At 53.6% G+C, this 25,015-nt stretch overlaps 2 protein-coding genes across 4 annotated transcripts; one reads left to right on the top strand and one right to left on the bottom strand.

Moving 5' to 3' along the window:
• The first annotated feature begins 100 nt into the window (after positions 1 to 100).
• Positions 101 to 5,687, top strand: SLC39A5 (solute carrier family 39 member 5). 2 transcript variants are annotated; one of them, XM_016165809.2, is made up of 11 exons: positions 101 to 192; positions 1,256 to 1,610; positions 2,112 to 2,295; positions 3,063 to 3,225; positions 3,393 to 3,562; positions 3,785 to 3,916; positions 4,294 to 4,390; positions 4,478 to 4,648; positions 4,811 to 4,891; positions 4,992 to 5,182; positions 5,427 to 5,687. In XM_016165809.2, exons 2-11 carry the CDS (start codon positions 1,327 to 1,329, stop codon positions 5,568 to 5,570), a joined length of 1,617 nt encoding a protein of 538 aa, XP_016021295.1. In that variant the 5' UTR covers positions 101 to 192; positions 1,256 to 1,326; the 3' UTR covers positions 5,571 to 5,687. The 2 variants fall into 2 exon arrangements, with proteins under 2 accessions (XP_016021295.1, XP_016021294.1); XM_016165808.2 differs by having other exon boundaries at positions 3,725 to 3,916; positions 5,427 to 5,648.
• ANKRD52 (ankyrin repeat domain 52) lies at positions 5,648 to 22,586 on the bottom strand. Of its 2 annotated transcripts, XM_016165807.2 has the most exons (28): positions 22,445 to 22,586; positions 22,049 to 22,132; positions 21,509 to 21,587; positions 21,236 to 21,306; positions 20,067 to 20,267; positions 19,454 to 19,541; positions 19,175 to 19,317; positions 18,689 to 18,901; positions 18,331 to 18,409; positions 17,899 to 18,013; positions 17,628 to 17,710; positions 17,404 to 17,521; positions 17,133 to 17,201; positions 16,810 to 16,950; positions 16,649 to 16,729; positions 15,332 to 15,443; positions 15,057 to 15,128; positions 14,567 to 14,768; positions 14,238 to 14,325; positions 14,042 to 14,159; positions 13,233 to 13,452; positions 12,963 to 13,050; positions 12,783 to 12,866; positions 12,535 to 12,680; positions 12,244 to 12,326; positions 11,952 to 12,034; positions 11,681 to 11,772; positions 5,648 to 11,279 (listed from the first exon to the last, which is right to left on the bottom strand). In XM_016165807.2, exons 1-28 carry the CDS (start codon positions 22,469 to 22,471, stop codon positions 11,029 to 11,031), a joined length of 3,231 nt encoding a protein of 1,076 aa, XP_016021293.1. In that variant the 5' UTR covers positions 22,472 to 22,586; the 3' UTR covers positions 5,648 to 11,028. The 2 variants fall into 2 exon arrangements, with proteins under 2 accessions (XP_016021293.1, XP_036091826.1); XM_036235933.1 differs by lacking the exon at positions 15,057 to 15,128 and having other exon boundaries at positions 9,514 to 11,279.
• Between the last annotated feature and the right edge of the window lie 2,429 nt (positions 22,587 to 25,015).

Below are 25,015 nucleotides of genomic sequence, written 5' to 3'. Positions count from 1 at the left end.
GGAGGAGGGGAAACAGGTTTCCTGTTAGGAGACCTTAGCAAAGCATGCCTGCCCCTTTAAGGTAGTGTCCCTCCCCTGCTCCCTCCCTGCAGGTGACCCTTGCCCGAGGGCCTACCTACCCCCCCTTCCCCACAGCTGGAACCAAGAAGGCTGTGTCCCCCTTCCTCTGGGCGTCCTGTCTCCTGCTGTCAGGTAATAACAGCCTCAGCCCCTGAACCAATCACCCCAGATTTGTGCTCCCCTGATCTTAAGCCAGGTGGGACACTTGAAGGGAGCCCAGATACTTTCTTCTTCCCACCAGAGCTTCCTCTTTCTTGGTCATTGATTCTGAGCTCTGGCTCTTATTCTCTGGGGTGAGAAATTGCTAAAAACAATTTTTTCCCATGCATCTGGGGTTGCCACTTCTCTGCCTCTTCACCCTCTTCTCCAGCTTAGGGACACCTGGGTCCAAATTCCTCAGGGAATGTAGAAATGAGGGTGGAGATGAATGAAGCCTAGTGCCAGATGTAAGGTAGGTGGGGTAGGAGTACAAGCAGGGAAACGCTAAAATGGGATCAAGTGGTTTAGGGGGTGGATTATTTAGAAGAAAAGGCTAGGCCCAGATTCTCCTTAGCCATGTGGCTCTTCCAGGGGCAGAGGGTGGCCCCTCCCTACTGGGGGCCCCAGCAGAGACTGACCTTTGACCTCTACCCAAGAAACCAGTGAACCATTAACGCCTCTCTCCAGTGAGCCTTCCCATACTTACCCCGCCCCTGACTCCGCCCCAAGGCAGGTGGGCTGGGGGAGGGGGCTTGTCCATCCCAGCCTTCCATCTGACGTGGCCTCCACTCCACCTGGGCACCTGGAGGCTGAACTGGGCTCCCCTACCTGACTCAGGAACCTCTTAACGTCCACGGCAAGGCTTGACAGGGATCTGAGGTGACGGAGCTCTTATGCTACCAGCAGGGGTGAAGTTCTGGGGATTGAGGAGGGATAAAGAGATGGGAGAAGGCTGAGGGGTGGAATTTAGGGGACAGGAAATGGACTGTCAGCTCTGGATTAGGTAAGGGCAGCACTCTGGTCAGGGAACCTCTTCTAGGAGCTGGCAAATGAAAAGAGAGGTTGTTTCAGGGGGAGGCAATGGAGAAGGAAGGAGGAGGCTAGAGTGGGAGATACTGCTGGATTTAAGGTGGGGATTATACCAGGAGTGAGGAATCCCCTCTGGCCCTGAGCTAGACAGGGCAGGAACCCCACCCCTTCTTCCTTGTTCTTCCAGGGCACAGTCCTCAGAATGTTCCGGGGGGAATAGAAGCTGGAACCAGAGCCTCTGACCAGTTTCCCCCAGTAATGGGGCTCCCAGTGAGTCATCTGCTAGCTGGCCTGTGTATATGTGTGGCCTTGGGCTGGGGAGAGGGCTCAGCCCCCAACTTGGGCCCCGCTGAGCAGGAACAGAACCATTACTTGGCCCAGTTGTTCGGCCTGTACGGGGAAAATGGCACACTAACTGCAGGGGGCCTTGCAAGGCTTCTCCACAGCCTGGGGCTAGGCCGAGTCCAGGGGCTGCGCCTGGGACACCACGGGCCTCCAGCTGGTCGGGCTGCACCGCCAGCTGGAGACAATTCCACGCACAGGTACTAAACCCCTCCCCTACCCTAAAATCCCACATCCCAGTTCTTTTCAGTGTTTAGATCAGTCTCCAGTTGCCTAAATTTTCTGGCTCCTAAAATCAGATTCCAGGGATTAGAAAATTTCAGTACCTGATTCCTTGTATCTCTTCGAGGCACTTTTTGCCTCGACTGCCTTCTAATTCTCTCCTCTTCTAAGTCCTGGGCCCTTCAATTCCTTGCTCTTAATCCCAACAATGCTCAATGTCTCCAGGCTGACTTGGCTCCAGATTTGTAGCATTTTGGGCTATTCCCCCGCCCCTGTTTCCTCTCGCCCCCCATGGCTCCCGTTCCTATAAATTGACAATTCTTAGATCCTCCCAGGGATCTGACATTCCATTCTGGATCCCAGTAACTGCAGCCAGAGGCTAGTCATTCCTTTTCCACCACACTCCCTGGCAGCCTCTCAAGGAAGTTTCTCAGAGAACATGAGCAAGTCTGACTTGCTATCCCACCCATCCATTCCAGGCCACAGAACCCTGAGTTGAGTGTGGATGTCTGGGCTGAGCTGCCTCTGGATCCCTCCGGGTGGGGTGACCTGGAGGAGCCAAAGGCCCCACCACCACCCCATGGGCCAGCCCCCTCGGGCCTGGACCTATTTCACAGGCTTCTGCTGCTGGACCATTCACTGGCTGACCATCTGAATGAGGATGTGAGTCTGATGATCTTTGGAGAGGGAGAAGGAGCCATGAGACTTAGATTAGCATGAAATATTTAAAGTCAGTAATTAATACAGTTACTTAAAAAAAAAATCCAGACGTGGTCTTAGGGTCTGTTATTCCAATATGAAAAATGTTCCCTATGGGCTCAGAGCAGATAAGCCACACCTAGAACTCCAAGACCCAGTTTATGGGTCACACTTGGCAAAGCAAAGAAACCAGAGAAGCAGCCCAGGGTAAGCTGTGGGGCTGGTTATATGAAGAGGAGATTTGCAGGGAGCTGACGGCTGTCTTCATCTGGAAAGACAATGAACTTGTTCCACGTGCACCAGACAGCAGCCCAAGCTAACCCTAAAACAGGCCTAGTGAGAGTGAGCACCCCATCGCAGGCAGCATTCAAGCTAAGGTTGGATAAACACGTGAGAGGGCTGTTGAGAGAAAGGTTGATGGCATTTCAGGCTCTCTTCCCTTCTAAGATTCTAGACTTCTTGTTGTCCAAGCAACTCCATGACCAAATCAATGAAATCATCAGGTGCTTGGGATATGGTAATAATGTTCACTAGCACCCAATCTGCATTAAACTATTTGTATTGGGTTGAATAATCATCAATAATGAATACACACTTACCACTACACATACCTTTCCCCAGGCCCTGATGCACTGGGAACCCTGGGAGAGACCCAGGAGTCCATGCAAAATGGAAGGGCAGACGTTAAATATCTGAGTCACAGTTCAATGTATGACTCCTAACTCCCCTAGTGTCTGAATGGCTCCCAGCTGCTGGTCAATTTTGGCCTGAGCCCTGCTGCTCCTCTGACCCCTCATCAGTTCGCTCTGCTGTGCCCAGCCCTGCTTTATCAGATCGACAGCCGCGTCTGCATCCAGGCCCTGGCCCCAAACCCCCCAGGGGATCTACTGTCTGGTCAGTGGGGGAGAGTGGGTGGTGGAGCACCCTGAAGTCTGGTAGGGAGTGGGCCCCACACCAAGAAAGGGGTTTTATTGGGGTCCTGCCTCCCCTTACAGCATCTCTTTGCCTCTGAGCCCGCCCCCTCCAGCCCCGGCCTAACTTCAGCCCCTGATTTTCCCCAGCCCTGGTTCATAGTGCCCTGGCAGTCCTGCTGCTCAGCCTCCCTGCTCCCCTCTCCCTGCTGCTGCTGCGGCTCCTGGGATCTCGTCTATTGCGGCCCCTGTTGGGCTTCCTGGGGGCCCTGGCCGTGGGCACTCTTTCTGGGGATGCACTGCTACACCTGCTGCCGCATGTACGTGGAGCCCCTTCCTTGTTTCCCTGCCACTCCCCCCCCCCCACAGAGAGCCCCCTCATATCCAAGGTGTTCCCAGTCATAGGGTATCCCCTCCCTCTCTGTCAGCCCACAGCTGCCTTCTAGCAGTGTATGAGTGAAGACTTGCCACCTCCCATCCAGGAGGGGGATGTTGTCCGGTGCAGGGTCTTCTGGGGTCTGCCCTCACCTCCTCTCTGTCAGGCACAAGGAGGGCAGCACGCCGGACCTAGTGGGCAACCAGAGGAAGACCTGGGTCCAGGGGTGTCAGTGCTCGGTGGTCTCTTCCTGCTCTTCATGCTGGAGAACGTGCTACAACGCCGAGGGCTCAGGCCAGTGAGTGACTCCCTTTTCTCTTCCTTCTGCCGAGACCAGAGTCCTAGCCAAGAACTGGCCACAGAAGCCAGGAAGTGAGGGGCCAAGTGTGCTCCTGGCTCCGCCATTTGCTTGACTGCAGGCCCTGACCATTACCAGGGAGTGGGTAGGGATCCCTCAGCATAGACCCAGGACTTCTGCTGAACAGCCTCCTCTCCAGAGTTCAAGGCAACAAGAAACAAGGAGGTGCAATCCTGGGAAGAGAGTAGAGGCCAGAAAAACACCCCCAAGTGCCAGAAACAGAACCAGGTGTTCATTTTCCCAGCCAGTAGTGTGGCCTCTCCTTAGACCGCAGCGCTGCTGCCTCCTCTACTGGGAAGGATACCCCCTTATTTCAGAGATGCTGCAGGCGAAAAAGAAAAGATCTTGGAACACCAAACCTGGACCCAGAAGATGGCAGTGGGATGGTACTTCAGCCCCTATCGGCAGTTCCAGGTGACTAGAGGAGAAAATGAAGAGTAGGGTCCTGGCTCCCAGTCTCACTTGCAGCCACCGACATGGTCCTTGCCTTTCTTTCTGCAGATCTAGGGGCTCAGGGCCACAGGGAGCAGGATAGCCAGTCCCCAACAGCCCCAGCCCCTCCTGGGCACCAAGGTCACAGTCACGGACATCAGGGTGGCGGTGATGCCAATATAACATGGATGGTCCTCCTGGGAGACGGTCTGCACAACCTCACTGATGGGCTGGCCATAGGTGAGGTGGGGGGATGGAGGGAGGCAGGTCAGAGGCTTCTAGTTATTAGCTGGGGCTAGAAGTGGGCTAACAGGAAGGGGCAAGATGAGAGGACCAGAGGGGGAATGTAGGCCTGGAGAGAGCTTTCTTCCAGACTGCTCACCTCTAGTCCTGTTAACCCAGGTGCTGCCTTCTCTGATGGCTTCTCCAGTGGCTTCAGCACCACCCTAGCGGTCTTCTGCCATGAGCTGCCCCATGAACTGGGTAGGAATGGCAGAAGTGGGGTTGGGTGGAACTTGGAGGTAACACGGGTGAGGGGCAACCCTGGCTTATCCCCTCCTACCCTATCCTCTCTTCCCAAAAGGTGATTATGCAATGCTGCTCCGGGCAGGGCTGCCCTTTCGGCGACTGCTGCTGCTAAGCCTGGTGTCTGGAGCTCTGGGACTGGGGGGTGCAGCCCTGGGGGTGGGGCTCAGTTTGGGCCCTGTCCCCCTCACTCCCTGGGTGTTTGGGGTCACTGCTGGGGTCTTCCTCTATGTGGCCCTTGTGGACATGGTGAGGTGTGAGGTGGTGTGGAGAAAACATGGGAAGGGGGGAGGGGGGTATGGAGGAGGGAAGTAGCAATCCCCCCATTTGCATCGCTGGCCACCTGGAAGCTTGCTGGACCACAGGGCCACAGGGCCTAAGAAACAACAGGCTGGAAGGGTTTGGGCAGGGACTGCTGATACTTCCTGATACTTTCCTCTCATGTTTTGGGGACAGAAAAAAGGTCAAGATCCTGATGTTCTTTTTCTTTCAGCTACCAGCCCTTCTTCGTCCTCCTGAGCCCCTCCCTACGCTCGAGGTGCTACTGCAGGGGCTGGGGCTGCTGCTGGGGGGCAGCCTCATGCTCACCATAGCTCTGCTGGAGGAGCAGCTACAGCCCCTGGTCTCTGATGGCTGATGGGGGCCAGTGGAAAGGCGTCCAGCTTGCCCTTCCTTCCCCCCAACCACAGGAATGGAGGCGGGACACAGGGCCAGTAGGAGCAATAGGATTTTAATAAACAGAACCCATCCCAAAGCCATGACTATGACAGTTGTACTTGCACCAAAACAGCATAGAAAACCAGGATGTAGTAGTGGGAGAGGGGCTCAAAGCAGGTCAAGGGAGGACATGAGTAGGGGCCTGGAGAGTGCAGGGTGCATAATTCTGCAGGAAGAGCATTGTGCTTTAGCCCAGGGGGGAGGGGGAGGGGTGGGGCAATGCACTGAGGTCCCCACTTTTTCCTTCTGCCCTCAGCACCCTGGAAATACAGGCATCTGGGCAGATCTGCCCTTTATTGCTGCCCACCAGCATTAAACACCCCCGACCCCAACGCTAGCACCACAGGCGGATCCAGGGCAGGGAGGAGGGCAGAAAGGGGGAAATTGCTTAGAGAAAGATTCAACTAGAATCCAGTGAATTGTGCTCAGTTCTTTTTACTTCCTACAACCGAGTACATGGATCACAGGGTGGAGGGTGCAAAAGGACATGGAACATGCCCCTCAGTGCCCCCAACACACCTCTGCACACAGGATGGTGGTGTCTGCAGCATCACAGGTCATGCAGGGCATGGGGAAGGGGAGGATCACACACACATAGACGCCCACATCGGGTACCAGACAGAGAACACCCCTGATTATACACAGCTGTACACAGGGAACCCCCAGGTCCCCAACCCAACCCTCTCCCCTGTCTTGCCGTCCCCCAGGCAGGAGGAACTGTATTGCTTTGAGAGAGCCACCCTGGGGGCCGCTCTGCCAGGCACCCTCCCCCCCTTCCCTTCCCTCCCACCCACCCCCATTTTGGCACATCTGCAAGACACACGGCAGCGAGAGTAGGCACCCTCCCTCCCAGGCTTCTGTGGCTTGGAGTTGAGGAAGGGGGGTAGGAGACTTTATCCTCCGTCTTTCCCCTAGCCCTTCCCAAACCCCTACCAAACCCACTCCAGCCATAACCCACCCCCACCCCCAAACACACACATACAAAGCTGAGCTATCCAGGAATACAAGGAACAAGGAGATTGTCTGGGACGGGAGTGGAGGCCATGGGAGAGAAAGGACTGGAAGCAGACCCCACCCTGGTGTGGGGGTAAGACTGGCACAACAGCTACTTTAGTGCAATTGGAGAGGGTGCCCAGAGTGAGGGATGAAGATGGGAGGGGAAGGTTCTCCCCAATTTCCCTGGGGGCAAAGCCAGGCTCCCCAGGGAAGGGGCCTAGCAGGAGTGAGTGCGGGCCAAGGGCGGATCCTCTCATCACCCGCCACCCTCTGCCCTCCCAGATGCAGTGACAGTGTCCTCCTCACACCCAAGTGGGCAACAGCAGCCTCGGAGTCAGTACCTTCAAGTAATTCATAGAGCAGACCCTTTCCTCCCCAGCTTCCTCTCATCTCTGGTATTTGGTCGCTTCTCTAGGGATTGGGTTGGGAGGTGGGAGTCCTCAAGTCAGACCCTTCCCTCTCTACCTCCCTCTTCCCAGACCACTGGGCTTGGTCCTCGAAGATTCCTCACATCTGCCCTTGCCCAACATGGGTCAAGGCCATGGAGGGCTGGAGCCATCACAATGGGGGGAAGGGGCTCCTTTGCCCTCCTCCTTACAAGGTAAGGTTCAAACTAGGCAGGATGGGGCCCCACACTGGTTTGCCCCAGGAGGAGAGTTTCTGGGTTAGGGTCTGTAAGGCTATTTTCCTTTGCGGTGGGAAGGGGAGACGGGGGATGAACACTGGGTGTGGGGAGAGGGTGAAGAATGGTGGAGAGGAAAGGAGGAAGGGGCCTCTCTGCTGGAGCACAGTCACTGAAGTCATTCAGACAAAGAAACACGCATGTGCACAAGATCCAGAGCGTGTCTGCTCCCAGCCCCTCTAGCCTGGCCTCACCCCACCTCTCAGGGCCCCTTCCAAGACCCCAGAGGAGGTTTTGGGGGTACAGCTGCAGAACCGTACACTCTGGCCCTACGTGTCCCCAGCCTCTTCTCCCCTTCTAGGTCTAGGGAGTAAGAAGGTGCTCGGGTGGGCAGACAGTGGTGGAAACAGTATTGAGTTTTCCTTTGGTTACATATTGAAGGCAAAGGTGAGCTGGACTTACAGTCAAACGGATAGGGATGAGGAAGGAAGAGGGGCCATGGCTGGGGCTGGAGAGGGAGGTGGGCCCTCCTCAGCCCCTCCACCCCAAAGAACACATGTCTAAGTGGGGTGGCAGTCCCTCAGTCTGATCTCTCCCACCCCCACAGCACCAAACAAAAGGAGAAGCCCCCTCCCCCAGGGGCTGCTCCCCACCCCAACCTGGGCTGTACATTCAGTGGTTTTCAGCAGTCCTATGGCTCAGGGGGCCAGGGGATGGGGGAGGTGGCCCATCAGTCTCAGCTGGACAGTGGCAGTGACCTGGGTCTGTTGGTCCATCCTAGGACCCACAGTTTGTGCCATTTGCTTTTCTGAAGGATAGTACACAACCCTACCAAAGCCACCGCCCAATCAGAAACGTATGCCCCAAAAATCAGAAACTAAAAACTGGCTCTTTTCATCTCGCCCTCTGATTCACACATCTGTTTCCCTGTCTCCTATGTAGCCCTCGCTGTCTCCTTTGCTGGGACCTGGGGCTGCTCCCAGGGTCCTCACTTAAAATAGGCTTTTTCTCAAAAGTGCTTATTAACTTGAAGCAAGTGCTTTAGAGCTGCGGTGGGAGAGGGGAAGGGAAAGAGAGCAGGTTAAGGGAAGGAGAGGTTTCCTCCCCACCCTACTCCCTGAAGATTGGGGGGCATTCTGCCTGTTTTACTTCTCCACACCCGTTTAAGTCAAAGAGGTTTAAAAAAAATATTAACATTAAAATAAATATGCAGTGGCCATGAGAATGGTCAAAATGCTTCAAAAAACACTAGGGGCTGGAGAACCCGGGGTAGGGTGTGGGATTTCCTTTGGCATAAGGAAAGGAGGCTGCTTGTCCTCCAGGCCTCCTCACAGCCACATGAGGAGGGACAGAGGAGACCCCACCTACCCCAGCACTGCTGACAGGTGTGCTGAAGGGGCAGTAGGGAGTGGGCAGCCACCGGAAATCTCATCTAGCAAAACGATGGGGCTCACAACAAATACTCCAATTCTTCCTGTCATTGCCAAACGTTGATAAAGGAGAACACGACTGGTACCCCGAGAGTCTTCTCTGGAGGTCCCAACTTCCTGTTCCCCTGCCCCCCACCACCTAATTCCCAGCACCAAAATGAGAGGGAGGGGGTGGAATGGGAAGATTCCAGGAAGAGAATCGAAGTTTGGGGGCAAGCTCTGCAGAACCAGCAGGATGGGGAAATGGGGGGGTGGGGGGCTGCAGCCCTTAAGAGAGGTCACATTGATTGTCGTACAGGGGAGGACAGAGTGTGAAGGGAGGTGGGCAAGAGGGGCGTCTCAAGGCCCTTTGGCTTTGAAAACAAAAATAAAAACTAAAAAGCTGCACAATCCTTCTTACCAATAATGGTCATTAGGAAGCTTTGAAATGGTTTAGGAACTGAGGGGTGGGGAAAGCAAGACACACAGAGAGAGGATAAAAGGGGCCATGACAAAAAAAAAAAAAAAAAAAAAAAAAGGACTTGGACAAACACCCCAGGCATTAGGGAACCAGCATGAGGTATGGTTAAGGGTATCTGTTAGGGAGGGAGGGGCCCTGGGATGGCCCCTCTTCCCTCACCCCACCCTTGGCAAGGGTGGCAAGATTTGCAGGGGCCACAAGTGAAAAATAGGTAAGACTGTGAATAAAGCAAGCGTGGGTAGGGGCAGACGACTGAGGGATCCCCTGTGGGGAGACCCTCTTCTGTGTAAACGAAGCCTGTCCAGTTCTCAGGGGACAATACTGATGGCAGCCAAACTGGGCAAGGATGCACTGTGGGGGTGGAGGGGGCATGACCTCTATTCAAGTTCTGTGTCTTGGCCCCGGGCTGAGGTATTGAGTGTGAGGAAGGGAACACTGGGCTATGGGAGTGGGAGCGGGTCCAACTGTCCAGGAGGCTTAGCTAGGAGATGGATGGACAGGGCATTTGAAGGGACCAGGGCCAAATTCAATGCTACATTTAGAGAAAAAACTGCCCCCGCCCCAGCCCAGTTTGGCTTTTGGGTTGCCACTTTGAGGAATCTTCTCAGTGCAGCCCCTAGTTCAACCCCTCTCTCCCTGCTGCTGGGAAGGCAGGGACCAAGCCACAGTATCTGTTGGATGCTCCTTAGATCAGAGCTTTATCTTCACACTGGAGGGGAAGCCTGGGTCCCTAGTAGCCAGAGTCCCTAGTCTGCCCTGCCCCTCGCACCATCTTTGGCTTCAGATCAGGAGTGACTGGGGGCGGTGGGTACTCTTGGACATAATGGAAGGTGGTGGCAGACAGGGAGCAGAGAGGAACTATGGGGTTGGGGGGCACAGGAGGAAGAACATGGTCCCTCTCTCCACACACATGCAAACACATGCCTGAAACACATAGGACATAATAGGGCTGTGGTTTGAAATGCGCAGGAAATTAATTTGTTTCTTCCCCTAACGGATAAAATGCTTACTTAAAAATTCATGACAAGCCTCAAAGTTAAGGGAGAGGAGAGCCAGGGAGGGAATGGCCAGAGGCTCTGACCTCCCAAAAGAAGATAAAAGAAAGAAGCGAGATTAAAGTGCGTGGTTAGGGGGCCAGGCCAGGAGGGGAGGAAAGCAGGGAGGGGCAGGCTGTGGGGACAGAACCAGCCCTTGATTTGCATATGAGGAGCCAGGGGAGAGTACAGGATTGGGGCCCAGGTACAGTAGTTGCTGCTTCAAGTGTTTTGCATTTGAACTTTAGGGGTGATGGGGTACAGAAGTGGGGGTAAAACTCCAGGCCCCAGTGCTAAATACCCTCCCCCCTTGTCCGCTAGCTGCCCCTGAAGGGGGAGGGGGACACCCCCAGAGTGCTCACACAGTACCAGAAATTAAGGCTTCTCACTGCTGCGGGGATGGAGGAGCCGGCCGAGCAGGGAGGCAGTGATGGGTATGGAAGAAGAGAGGATCTGCCTGGCAGTAGGGGCAGGGGGACACAGAGAGGAGAGTCAGAGGGAAGAGGTGGGGGAGCTGGCAGCAGAAAGGGGGAACTGAGAGATGGGGTAAAAGAGAAGGGGAACCAGGCATTTAGCAATCATTTTGGGACACTTGGCAGAAGGGGCTGCCCCTGGGGTACCAAGGGCCTGGGGTGCTCCCTGTCAGTCCCAGACCCCTGCCAGGCCAGGATGGTGTGGCAAAGGGGTGAGCGGCTGCTCCCCAGTGCTTTTTTTCCCCTCTCTGACCCCCAACCCAGTCGTGTTCTCCTTTAAAGTGCCCTAAATGTATAGACTTTTTCTAAATAAATAGAATAATATATCAAGCCACCAGTAGGGAGAGGGACACTGGAGGGGGGCTACTCAGAGTAGCAGCCATCTAACCCAATGGCGCCGTGCCGCTCCTGGCTGTAGGGGCAGGAGGCCCCGTGGGGCAGGGCCCCACAGCCACCCACCGTCTTGGCTGCTGCAATGCCGCAGTTCTTGAGCAAGCTGAAGCTGAAAGGACTAACGGCGTCCTTGGGTGGGAAAGGCTTCATGGTGGAAAGGATCAAGGCCAGGCAGTCTGCCACATCTTTGTTGGGAGCGCAGGCCAGTGCTGGAGTGTGACCTGCAGGGCAAGGGGAAGAACTAAGGTCCTGTATCCCTGAGTCCCCATTCACCTTCCCCGGGGTCCTGAGCTCTCTTATCTGTAGAGGGAGCCAAGGCAGGCCAGAAATCAAGGTCCATTAGGCCCTAGTGAGGCTGACAGACTGCTGAAGTGTGGGGCTAAGAGCAGAGCATGGGCAACAGGATGCTGAGGGGTACAGAGGGTCTCCCTGATGACCCTGCTGGCTCCACCTAGTTCTGGAAGACTCCCTTCAGAGACTCTAGCATGTTGGTGTTGGGTCCCTGTTCTGAAGAGATCCCTTGGGAAGGATACCCAGTTTATAACAAGTTTAAGAAGTCACCTCCTAAAGAACGTCCCTGACCCCAAACCCAGGAGAGATGGAGGCTCTGGACCTCACCCACCTTCTTCATCCACAGCCAGCACTGTGGCCCCACGACTCAGCAGGGCCTGTACCACAGAAGCTAGACCATTCCGGGCAGCAATGTGGAGAGGCCTTGGAAGAAAAGGAAGAGAAGGAGCATGAAGTCGGTGGGAGGCCAAGTTGACCTTCTACCCCCAGCCAGAGTAACAAGGGCACTAAGCAGACACTGTGAGCTCCAGAGAGCTCCTGGAATGCTCTTTCTTCACCCACCTGCCTCCCCCAGCCAGGAGCCCCCTTCCCTGGGCACTCACATCTGCAGCGCACTGTTGGTAGCATTGATAAGGCCAAGGTCTTGGGTTTCTGCCAGGATCATGAGGGCACATTTCTCATGGCCCTGAGGGAGAGGGACAGAGAGTGGAGATTTGTGAAGTAGAAGCATTACAGGCCATAGAGGAGGAGTTGTGGAGTGTGGCAGGGGGAGACAAAGAAGTATCCCACCACTGGACAGGGTGGCCACTGTAGTCCTCCCTCCTATCAAGCCCGTCCCAGCTCTCTTCAAGCCCTGCCCTATGCACCCCTCATCGCTACCACTCCAGGCAGTACCTTGCTACAAGCCAAGTGGAGGGCAGTGTTCTTGTTCTCGTCCAACACAGTAAGGTCTGCCTTCCCTCGATACAGCAGAAATTCTATAAGAGAAAGGGGACAGAGAGGGACTGACACTTCCCCACAAGAACATTTGGGCTCTCCACCCTCCTGTCTGCATATACTTTGCATCCCATCTTCAGAGGGTAAAGCACCCAAAACTGCCGGTTTCCTGAACCCTATAAGCAGGGCTACCCCATCTTGCAAAAACCCAAAGGAAGCTCCTCCCTTCCACACACAGCCCCTACACACCCACAGCAGCGGTCTGCCCGTTCTCAGCCGCCATCATGAGCGCAGTGCGGCCAGTATGGTCAGTGGCGTTCACCTCGGCCTGATGCTGCAGTAGCATCCGGAGCCCAGAGACATTGTCCGCGAAGGCAGCGGCGTGAAGAGGGGTCCTACGGGGTGGAGGTCAAGGCAGAGTGAGATAGGGAAGGCTCTTCCACTTAAGCAGAAAGAGGCCAGAGAAACACAGGTTTCCCCCGCATTCTGCCACTCACCGTCCTTTGGCATCTCGGCTGTTCACAATCTTGGCACCCAGAGCTCCCAGCAGCATCTCTGTGGTGCTGTCCTGGTTATTAATTCTGAGGAAAGAGGATGGCTCAGCAGGAGGAGCAAAGGAATTGGACTGCCCAAGTCACAGACCTTTGAGCATGGCTGAGGTGTAGGAAGTGACTTACACTGCACAGTGCAAAGGAGTGAAGGGGTTTCCTTCCAGGTATGAAAATGGGCTGTGTTCAAGTAACAACTCCAGACAATCTTCATGTCCTAGATATGAAGAAGGATGGTGATGGAGAGAAATGACAATAAGATACCCTGCATCTGTCCTGTCCTACCTCCTGACACTCCATTCCATTCCCAGATCCAGATCAACCCAGGTCCCTCCCTCAACCCACTGGTCCTCGGTCTCTGTGCACATTCCTGTGCTTGCAAAGGCTCCAGACTCGTACCAGTGTAGGAGGCCCAGTGCATGGGCGAGTATCCACTGTAATCCACTCCAGCATCCAGGGGGTCTGTGGAAAGGGCGGCCTGCAGCAGGGTCCGCAGGACTGCAGTATGGCCACAGGCCGAGGCCAGATGAATGGGTGTGCGGCCTTTGAAGTCTCGGCACAGCACAAATGCATCATGGTCCAGCAGGGCAGCCAGGCAGTCCTCACAGCCAGTCACTGCCTGTGGGTGACATGCGGGTGGAGAGTGGAGGTAAGGAGCCACTTCCTTTCCAATGGCCAGTCAATGGGGCTGGCACAGGAGTAAGAACCACATCCAGGGCTCCAATCTCAGTCTTTACAATGATTCTAAGTGTTAGAGATCAGCAACTCCTTTATTCACTCTCCATGTACAATCAGGATGGTGAGAGTGAATCCTAGTGCTCTGGAGTGGGAAATAAATAATGCAGAGTAAGGAGACTAAGGGATAACAGAATCTTGTGGGATGAGGGAGAGGTAGCTTTAAGACAGGTGATAGTGAAGAAGGACCAAGGTAGTGGCATCATTATCCAATGGGACAGGGATAGCAGAGTATTTTGGGGTAGTCTGGGTGGTATACAAGAGGCTGCATGTGATTACAAAGCAAGGTAATCAGGGAAATCAGCTGCAGATGTCAGGTAGTCATCCTGGAGCAAATGCAGTGAGATCCTATAAGACCCTGGGCACAAAATCCTGGCCCACCTGCTGGACAATCTGATGTACTACTGTTGGTGGGTCCTGTGCTCCCACATCCAGGCCTGGCTCTGTGCAACCCCACCCAGGAGCTCACTCACCCCACGGTGGAGGGCAGTGCGGCCCCGGAGGTCAGCAGCATCAGCTGTGGATCCTTTCTCTAGCAGCAGATGTACACAGTCCACATGGCCATTCATGATGGCCAGCATCAGTGGGGTTCTATAGAGGGGGCAGAAGAAAGGCTGAGGGCCTGGCAGGGATGGAAAACCCTGCACCCCACCCCTGGCCCACACTCACTGTCCATAGGCATCTATGACATCTGTGATGTCAGCTCGTTCCCCACTGTCAATCAGCAAGTGCAGGGAATCAGTGTGGCCAGAGGCAGCTAGAAGGAAAGGGGGCCTGTGTCAGGGCATGGTCAAAGAGAAGGAAGCCAGGTCTGGGCTAAATGGTTCGAGGGTGGAGATTATGGGGCAAGGGTATAGGAAGCTACAAATCAGGACATGATGTTTCCATCCTCCTCACCCCACTTCCTCTCAACCCCAATTCCATTCAGGAGGGACTGAGGACCAGTCTCCAAGGCCCGGTGTGGCAAGGGGAGGGAGCAGCCTAAAGGGCATACGAACCAGCAGCGTGCAGGGGGGTCCACTTGCGCTTGCGCTCCTTGATGAGGGCAGAGGCGCCGTGGGCCGTAAGCACCTCCACACACTCAGTAGAGCCTCGCTCAGTGGCCAGGAAGAGCGCGGTTCGGCCTTTGTGGTCCCTTACATCCAGATTCACCAGCGTCTCAGCCAGTGTCTTCAGGGCTTCACAGTGACCGTTGTAGGCCTGGTGGGGGGATGGTACAGGCAACCAATGGCTACAGCTTGGGATGCTGCCTCACTTTGCTCTTGGGGCCCATGGGGAAACTTCAGGCAGCAGCCCTCCCCATGAGCTCCTCATGCCCCTCAGGCTCTTAACATGTACTATACCCCTCCCCATCTCTAGGTCATTGCCTGCTTGCTATGTCCCTGCAAGAAGGCAGAAACCAAGGACAGAGTCACAAGTGCGTGTACTTGTGTGTGGGCCTGGGGCAGGTAGGGACAAGGAAGGCAAAAGGAAAAAGCTGGGACTCACAGCTAAGTGCAAAGGGCTGACTGGAATGGTGCTCTCCACATCCTCCAGGCAGTTAAAGGACATTTCTAAGAGCTGCAATGGACAGGGCAGGAGATGCTGAGGTTTGGGAACTCCCAAGATATTACTCCTGCTCCTCACCCACAGTAAGCCTGAGTCCCTGGATCTAGAGACCACATTTAATTCAGTCACCCCTTGGTCCCAGAATCCAGAAACACAAAGGTAGACTGTGTGCCCTGCCCCTGCCTCCCCTATCCCAGGCTAGATCCCAGACGTACCAGTTCGAGGTTCTGTCTGTTGCCATAGGCGGCTGCATAGTGCACAGCTGTGTAGCCCTGCCTGTCCCGCAGGGAGGGGTCTGCACCATTATCCAGTAAGAACTCCAGACAGCTGGGGGCAGAGGCAGACTGTGAGGTGGGGACAGGCCCAGTCCTGGAGGGCACAGTTCTGGGAGAGGGAGAGGGGCAAGGGAGCCCCTCTAGGCCTAGTTGGCCGACACGCAGCCTGCTCTAGGTAGGCTTACTCCTGCCTATTTGACCCCAGCTCCAGACCCACCCCTCTGCCAGGTCTGCCGGGAACCACTCTAGCTTCAATGCCCTCCTTTACCCTTTGAACACTCTCCTAGAGAACCTAGAGTGCAAATACCAGTTACCAACCTCCTGCTGACTGACACTCTCCTCTCATCTCCAGGCACACTGACCCCCTGCCTGAAACGCCTTCTCCTCTCAGCCCAACTGAAGAAGTCTACTCATTTCAAGCTTGGCCCCCACATCCCCTCCTCTGGGAGGCCTTCCCCAACCTTCCCAGGTAGGTGCCTCCTGCTCTGTATTCCCTTGGCACCCTTCTTATAGCTCAGTAGTACTTGTACTAATAGTGATGACACTACTTAGCACTTGCTATGTTTCAAGCACTGTTCTTCTAGGTACTTCATGTGCAATTTATCATGTAATCCTCATAATCATCCTATGAGATAGATACCACTCTTATCCCTACTATGGTTGAGGAAACTGAGGGAGATTAAGTTACTTGCCAAATGTCACACAGCTGAGCCTCTTGGATTGTAAGTACCCACTTTAAAAAAAAAATAAACCTTTTATTTTAGAAAAATCTTAGGTTTAGAGAAAAACTGTGACAATAGTATAGAGTTCCCATATATTCGGTACCCAGTTTCTTCTATTATTAACATCTTACATTAGAATGCTTAAATGCCCTTTCGGTCATCTTCCCCAACAGATTATTAGCTTTCGAAAAGCAGAAATTTGGGATAATTCATTCTTTATCCTTAGTACCCAGAACAGTACTTGGTATCAAATAAGTAATTACTCAATTGATGCTTGTAGAATAAACAAATGATTCTGTATTTGGTTTTTCTGATCCTCTCAAGAAACCATCCATTCCTTGAGGGAAGGAACTAAGCCTCATACTTTTGTCTTTACTCACAACGCTAAATTAAGAGTGCTCCAAACACACTGCTGGCTGACCGACAACACGGCAGCAGAAGTGTGGTGGTGGGATTCGCAGTGGGTGGGAGAATAAGAGGACCAGAGTTGGTACTGCTGGGCAAGCGCAACCCAGGGGTCTTCTCAGCTACTCACAAGAAGGCCTCCTTCCTACGGGACTCCTTCAGTGGCTCGTCCTCTTCAGCATCGTGGCTAGAAGATGAGTGGGGTTCCGCTCTGTGGGAGGGAGAATAAAGAAATCAGGGGAAGGCTCAGGGAGGTGAGTGAGGTTGAGAAGGCCAAAGTGGGAGCCTCACCTCCTGTAGGTGTCGGAGGCGGCAGCATAGTGGAGGGGAGAGCAGCCTTTGCAGTCGGCCTCATTGACACCTGCCCCAGCAGTTACCAGTGTTACAGCACACTGGTAGCTGCCGTTGGCGGCTGCATAGTGCAGTGGGGTCCTGGAAAGAAGTGGAGGAGGGAGGGTAGAAGAATCAGGGACAGATCCAAATGTACTCGGATGTGCAGCCAAAAGCTGCTCTGTAATATTCTCCTCACTTAGTCTCCAACTCCCCACCCCTCGTTCTACCATTTCTCTCTGTAATCAGACAATCCCTATGTACACCCCTGCATATCAACACACCTTCCAAATTTGTCTCTTCTCCTCAAGTCAGCTCCACTGCTCAACAGCAAATTAAGACATTCAACATTCCTAAAAAGGAGGATGAGGGTTAAGAGAGCCTCAAGGAGAAGCCACAGGCACAGGGAGGGGCTAAGGAAGGATGGAACTAGACAGCCCCTTCTACTGTGACTGCTCTCACTGTGAGAAGGGGAGAGATTTGGGCAGGAAAAAGAGGGGCCGACCCTTGCCCAATTCTCTTCTCAAGATCTGGGGGAGAGGGAAGAGAACTCACCCTCCAGAAGCAGCAGCATGAAGACAGGTGCGGCCAAGGTTATCAGGCGTATTGATGTCAAACCCAGCTGAAAGCACGTGCTCATTGCTGAGTGAAGATACAATGCTGTACAGCTGACCTGCAGGGCCAGAACAGCCAGAGATCCCATCTGAGGGTGCTGAGCAGAGAGGAAAGGCCTCTGCAACACTATACACCTGCACAATCCCCAATCGGTCAGCACATACCTGAGGAAAGAAGCTTACGGCAACAGTCAGAGAATCCAAAGAGAACAGCTAAGTGCAAGGGGAACATGTCGTGGATGCCGCGCCTGGGGGAGAAGTTGAGACTCAGCCTTTGGGTCAAGGATGGACCAGTTAGAGACCTCTTTTCAGTGGCCCATCATCAGTTTAAGAGATCATGAGCTTCCCTTTGGCAAGTTTCTTCGTGCCTCCATGTTTGATGTGATCTGTACAGATCTGAGGCAGCCTAGAAGTGGGGCTAGGGGTTCTGACTCACCGGGCAGTATCCGCGCCATTGGTCATAAGGGTGCTGATGAGCAGCTCGTGTCCATAGCGAGCGGCCACATGTAGTGGCGTGTTCCCAAATTTGTCAGCACAATCAATCTCGCTGCCTGAGGGGGATGAACACACATACAAACTCAGACTGACCTTAGGCTTCAGACCACTCACAGCAGTTCACTATGTTCTGAGTGCTCAGTACATGCCAACTGCCAGGCTAAGCATGTGTTACCTACATCTGTTATCTTGTTCATAAGCCTTAAGGGACAGGGCAGACTGAGCAGGGCCATTTCCATAGGTGCCTAGCTCAGAGTTCCAAGTACTCATCCTAACGAAGATGGGGTGGGAGGTGGAATAAGGAAGAAAAGGGGTTTCTAAAGATGAGTTCTCTAGGGGAGGGGAAGGGAGCACAAAGTCCCTGAGGCCATACCATTCTGGATGAGGATCTGAGAGCGGGTGAAACGGCCATGGATGGCAGCCATATGCAGAGGACTTTTCCCTTCTTTGCTCTGTGGAAACATGTTTGGTTGGTTCGTTGGGTGGCTGGTTGTTTTTCAGTGCAAAGCAGAGAATGCCCTGTTCCCCCTTCCAAAGGACACATCTCTGAGGATGGCGTGGTCATATGGACATCTTCTCAGCCCACACTCCCTGGTCCCTGGCAAGGTCTGCTCAACCCAGGCAGCAAGTGGACAATTCCCCAGAGAGTTATCTAGAGGGGAAGATATGGTCAGGACCCCCAGAGCCAGGCTCCTCTCCCCACTGGTCTCAGCCTCATCCCCTTCAGGCACCTGGTAGTTGACATCAGCCCCGTTATTGACCAGCAGCTCCAAGCAGAGAGCGCCATTGGTGGAGACTGCAGCCACATGTAGTGGCGTGAAGCCCTTGTCATTCGGCTGGTTGACATTGGCTCCTGCATTCACCAGCTCAATAGCCACAGCATCCTGGCCCAGGTAGCAAGCGATGTGTAAAGCTGTGTTTCCAAAAGCGTTGGGCTCATCGATCTGGATTTCCAGGGGTGAGGGTAAGGGGGTAAGGAAGGTATCAGTTTAAACGGACAGCCTAGAGGATCCCAGAAATCCAACAACTGCCTCAGCCCCCTCAGGTTCTTGACCCAAAAGACTGAGGGCACTATTACTTAAGGTAAGCATCATTTGGACCTTCTCACAGCATCTTCCTTGCCTCCCAAAACCACACCTTTATATCTAGATAACAGACTCTGACCTCCGACTCCCTGCCTTTCGTCCACCCACAGCCCCTGTGCTCAGCACTCTGACCTCGGCCCCCATCCGGAGCAAGTACTTCACCACTTCAATCTGACCACTGGCAGCAGCTGTATGTAGTAGCCCATAGCCCTTGCGATCCTTGCAGCCAAGGTCTGCTCCCCGTGCCACCAGCAGTTTTAGGACCTCCAAATGCCCTGGGAAGAGGGGATGCTCTTAAGGAGGGTGAACTCTTAAGGCCCTGAGGGCCTCTTTTCGAAGGCTACAACCCCCTCTTCTGCCTTAGGAATCCTAAATGTCAAATTCCTGCTCTTCCTGTGAATCCTGTCTTACCTAGAAAAGCTGCCCAGTGCAGAGGCTGCCGCTCCTTTTTGTCACAGACATTTAGGCTGGCTCCTTTGTTGAGGAGTAGGTTCACTGTCTGTATCAAGACATGAAAGACACCTGTTCAAAACCAGGTTCTTGCGTTCAATGTACCTATGAGCAAAGGCCTCAGCTCCCAGAAAGGCTGAGGCAACCTAATGTTTTTGCTCTTGAACAGAACAATCCAGAGAACTAGAGGGAACAGAGGAAACAGGTACTAAGGAGATCCCACACAGATATGGAAGTCTGAGAGAAACTCAAGTCTGAGTCTCTTCAGGTGATCTGATGATTTGTAAACTATTTTGAAAAGTCTTTGAAAATGTATTGAAAGACATGGACTCTTACTTCAGAAAAAGGTGAACATTTTCCATGTGTCTCCACAGAGTTTACCACCCTCCTGAAGTTCAAGTCAAGAATTCCCAGCTAATTTGACCACTTATTCGGCACTTGAGCCCAAGTACTCACATAACCATCCAGGCTTCTCTTCCCTAGGCCTTAGGCCTGACAGCCCAGAAACCAAGGAAGGTGAGTAGAAAGGAAAGAGGAGGCACTAGGGTAGACGTGAACTGAGAGAGATCCTCACCTCTAGGTGCCCACTATGCACTGCGTGGTGCAGGGCACTGCGTCCGCTCCTGTCAGCCACGTTGAGGCTGCTCAACAGGGGTGCCAGAGCCTCGGCACACTTGGTGGCCCGGTTGGCGGCAGCCACGTGCAATGGTGTCTGCCACAGCTTGTCCCGGGCATTCACATCTGCTGAATGTGCCAGCAGCAGCCCCAGCACCTTCTGTTGAAGAGCAGGGGATAAGAGAGATGACAGAGGGGAGCAGGAGGTAAACAATAGGAAATGAAGGGAAAAATAGGTCAGCATGACATATGTGGCCCGATCTCACCCCCGCACAGTCTTTTTTCCAACATATCTAGCCTCTCAATACCTTCTTCTGGATCCCCTCGGAACTTCAAATCTTCCCTACCTTGCTGAAGAAATTATGGATTCCTTGCTCTTCCTTAAACCACTTAGTATCGTACCCCAACTCAGACCCTGAAAATCTTCACCCACATAGATAGCCACTACCAAACAAATCCATACATGTAGAAGATCCCAATCCCCTACTACTTCTAGGAAAGATAAACAATCCTGTGACATTAATGCCCCAAATGCCTTCCTTCAGCCCTTCCATAGGCACCAAAAGCATTTTCATTACCTAGGTAAGCAAACAGATACTGGTTCCTCTCCGAAACCCAGGCTAAAATGGCCCTCCCCTTCCCTGGTGGCCAGAACCAGGGAAATGACTGTTTAACCAAGAGGGAGGTCTCCTTTTCCCACTCTCCAGGGTTGACAAACCGAACTGAGAGGCGTTTGACCCCTATGCTGTCAACTTTCATGCTGACTGAGGGGCAGGTATGCCCCTTCATCACAAGGGAAAAAACCTCAGTGCCCAGAGTGGGATCAGACTCCAAGGTGGCCCCCCAGGGAGGGATGAGTCACTCAGGCCTGGCAGCAGGGTCCCCTGCAGTCTGCCAGCCCAGTGTTAAGCTCTTCCCTGACGTCACATCAGCTGGCAACACTCAGCTGGCAACACCCCCTTACCAGCCAGTTCTAGGGGTAAGAGGGAGGGGTGAAGGTCTGGTCTTCTCTCTACCCTAGGTTAGACCAGCTTGTAGTGCAGAGGACTAATGCTCTCCAACCCTTAACCTCTACCTTTAATCAAATCATCCTCTTTGGAAGCGTGAAAGGCGGTGGGAAACCTGTACCTCATTTCGGGAGGCAGCAGCACGATGAAGAGGGGTCAGCCACAGTGTGTCCTTAGCGTTGACATTAGCACCTGTGGGGATAAAATTTCCTCCTTTGAGGGGAGGTGAAGAAGAGGTAGGGAAGGAAGCCAGTAATCAGGCCAGGGAATAGGGATGGAGTTGTAGCCTCGCCTGGACCCAGCACCAGAGAATAATCCTTGGATACTGAAAAAAGAGACTCCTCCCCTCAGGTCACCTCCCTAGGTGCCACACCTTCCAGCTCCCCACTTTCACCTGACATCAGTAGCAACTGGAGGATGGGGACATCGCCTACATAGGCAGCAGCATGCAGTGGGGTTCGCCTCTCTTGGTCCTGGGAAGGCAAAAAAGAGGAACAACTGTGGGGGTGAATTGTGGAGGACCTCAGCCCAAGTCTTAGAGCCCCAGGTCTTTCCCCACAACCTCTTTCCATAGGTTCTGCAGCCTCCTAAATCCCAATCCTGGGTTAAAGCAAGGACCTAGGGAGGGTGGAGTCAGGGGGTCAGGGCCAAGGGGCTAGTGAAACAACCTCCTTCCAAGAGGGGAGGAGGTGCTGCAGACACTGATGGTTCAGATGAGAACACCGTTTCTGGGCATCCTCAGCCCCGCTGATCTGTGCTCAGAATCAAACCTGCTCTCCATCACCAAAGACAGAGTGGACGCCCATCTCGGGATTGAAAGAGCTGTGGCTTCATCCGAACCGAGGAGAACACGGAGCCGCCCCACTGTTAGGGAGGGGTCCGGAACACCAGGGCCCAGATTACAGGCTAGCCATCCTTCCTGATCTCAACTCACCAGCACATTGATGTTCTCCTTCTGCGAGAGGAGGGAACGCACTTCCTCCACATCTCGGCTAAAGATGGCCTGGACCAGGGGCGGCTGCAGGGAGAACCGGCGTTCAGGGAGCGGGCCGGAGCGGAACCCAGGAGGGGGAGCAGGAGGATATCAGGTTTGAGGGGGGGCGTCGCTGGAGGGGCTCCGCTCTAGGGTCCTGGCTGAAGGGGGTTCCCGCTGTGTCTCGCGGGTCGCCAGGCCCCCAAGGACACCGGCTCGGTTGAGGGGAGCGCGGGGTGGGGCGGGAACCGCGGAAGCCCGGGGCTCGGGCCCAGCCTAGGCCGCACATCCCCGGACTCGCGTGGCGGCAGCGCCGGGACCTGGAGGGAGGAGGCGGGAAAGGACAGGAGGACTGACCTGGTCCGTGATGCTGAGGATCCCCATGGCCCGGCCCGGGCTCCGTCCGCATCGAGCTCCCGGCGGCGGCGGCGGCGGCTCCACCGGGGACACGGGGCGGCCCAGGCGGCGGCTGCGGCGGCGGCTGCGGGGAGAGCGCAGCCCCGCCTACCGGGGGGCGGGCGAGCGGGAGCCCGTAGCGCTCCCTGGCGGCCGTCCTGCGCCTGGCTGCACCGCGCTTGCCGCGCAGCCCCGGGCCGCGGCTCCCTCTTCCTTGCCCTGGCGGCCCGAGCGGCCCTGGCTCCCCAACCTCACGCGCTGGTTACCCGGCTCCCCCGGCCAGCCGCGCTGTGTTCTCTGCACCAGTCTGGCGGCCCCGGCATTCCCCCACGAGACTCTAGAGGCAACTCGGGCCTTGGCCCTGCGGTGCCTCCCGACCTGAGGACCAAATGGCTGTCCAAATTTCACCCAGGCCATACTGCCTCCGCAGGAGCTAACTCCTCCCGTCAGCGATAACGCACCCCAAAATCCCCCACAGACTTGGGGAAGCAGAGGCGTGGAGATGTGGGACAACAGCCTCAGAGAAAGGGAAGGCGCGTATCTCCACTGGCGGTGACCTGAGTTAGGTAGAAAGGAAGGCGCAAATGTGCTCAAACTTCAGAAAGAAGCACCGAGGACTCTCCTGCTGCAGAACCCCCCCCCCCCCCCAAAAGAGGCTAGGACAGCGGGCAGCTGAAGGCCTCCAAGGCTAACAGAAGGGTCACTTTTCGATTTCCTAATTCTCTATTGCCAGGTTAAGGTGATAGGGTGGCAGCTACACTTTAAAAGGCTCAACGGTTTCTCCCCACAAAAGGGTGGGAGTGCTTACCCTCCTCCATGGAGAGGCCAGAGAGCAGCCAATCAGAGAAGTCCTAGGTAGAGGGCATCCCAGCCCAGAAACGGAAAAAGAGGGAGGAAGAAAAGTGGATATCGAAAAATTGGTAAAAGTCATAAAAGGTGATTCAGGGTTCTGTTCAGAGCTCAGCAACTCGGTAAGTGTGTTAAGAGGAGAACATATTTAGGAAGAAGTAGCATATTGGTCCTCTGTCAAGGCACTGATATAAAAGCCCTCTCATGCTCTCCAACAATCTATACCCCCTTATTGCTTTCGATATCTTGATTACCGCTGGAAATATACACTATACACTGGTACCAGTGCTTTTTCCTGGAAGCTGGGGGACGGGATGAGGAACTAGAGGGAAATTTACCTATCACTATGTACCTTTAATAATTTTTTTATTATTATTTTTTTTACCATATTGAATATAAAATTTACAATATTACTTAAAACTTACCTCTTCCAGGAAGTCTTCTCTGGTTAACAAGTTCGTTCCTTTTTGTTAGGTCTCCTTAACACTTACTTAGTTTATAACGTTACAATTTAAATTGCACCCCTTTGTTGTTCATCTCACCTTACATCTTTGACATATAAGTGCCCAACAGTTGAGAATGGATTTAAAATTTCTTGTTAGCTGGCCTTTTTTTCAACACAAGATTGCACATTGTTTGTTTCTCTATGAAAATAAAGGGGGCGTCAAGCTCTCTGAAAGCAAAGGTATACATGAAATTATTCTTTGTAGCTCTAGTAGAGCAGTACATGAGAACAGGCACTTCATATTTGATGATGATTGGTGATGATGATGATGATGATGACGATGATGAAGAAGAAGATGAGGCTGAAGAAGTAGAAAATGAAGATAGCTGGGGATAAGATGGATATGGGTGTTGGGAGATGCTGACTTGGCTATTGGTATGATGGACCTTTCAGGAAGGGCTAAGCTAGGATATGGCCCAGAGGATGGGGAGGAGGGGACTATGTGGCTTCCATGGCCTGAAATAGCTCTTGGTAACCTGAGGAATTGGGAGTTAGGAGTTGAGCTGGAGTCACGTGCCTGGTTCTGGCGAGGGAGTAGAGGTGAACAAGGGAGGTTGCCAGCCGTGTTCTTTGGGCAGCTGGAAGGAGGAGGAAGGGCTAGAAGAGTTATTTTTAATATTATTCAGAGCACAGAAAGAGGATTTCCCAGTAGGGAAAAAAGGGATATGATGTAGGTAATACAGATACTTCCAGGGCTTCAAGTAGATGCACAGGGTGGGAGAGGAAGAGGTCAGAGGTGGTGGCAAAGCCCTCTTATGCAGTTTTTCCGGATTCGGCTACTGAATTCATATTTGGATAAATCTGGGCAGATGCCTACCTGTCTTTAAGACTCAATTTTCATTCTTCTAACAAATGTTGATTAAAAACTCACCATTGTGTATAGTCTTATACTAATTGGTTCAGAGGTAGAAACTTAGAAGTAATAGTGTCTGTTTTTGTGGAGCTTTTAACTTAGTAGAAGAATATACATTACACATGAAACACTAGAGAATATAGGATACATGCTACTTTACATGACATTAATGTCGAGGAATAGGTTCAGTCAAGAGGGTCTTCCTGGAAAAGGTGTATTGTGAGTCTGTTTGAAGGAAGTTACCCATGTAGAAAGACAGGGAAATGGCAGGAAGTTGCTTGTTTTAAGTATAGGGAATAAACTAGGAAAAAATTAAATGGCAGTA

The sequence above is a fragment of the Rousettus aegyptiacus genome, unplaced genomic scaffold (genome assembly GCF_014176215.1).
Source record: "Rousettus aegyptiacus isolate mRouAeg1 unplaced genomic scaffold, mRouAeg1.p scaffold_m13_p_2, whole genome shotgun sequence".
In the NCBI taxonomy this organism is placed as follows: domain Eukaryota; kingdom Metazoa; phylum Chordata; class Mammalia; order Chiroptera; family Pteropodidae; genus Rousettus; species Rousettus aegyptiacus.
This window is presented reverse-complemented; position numbering and strand designations above follow the sequence as displayed.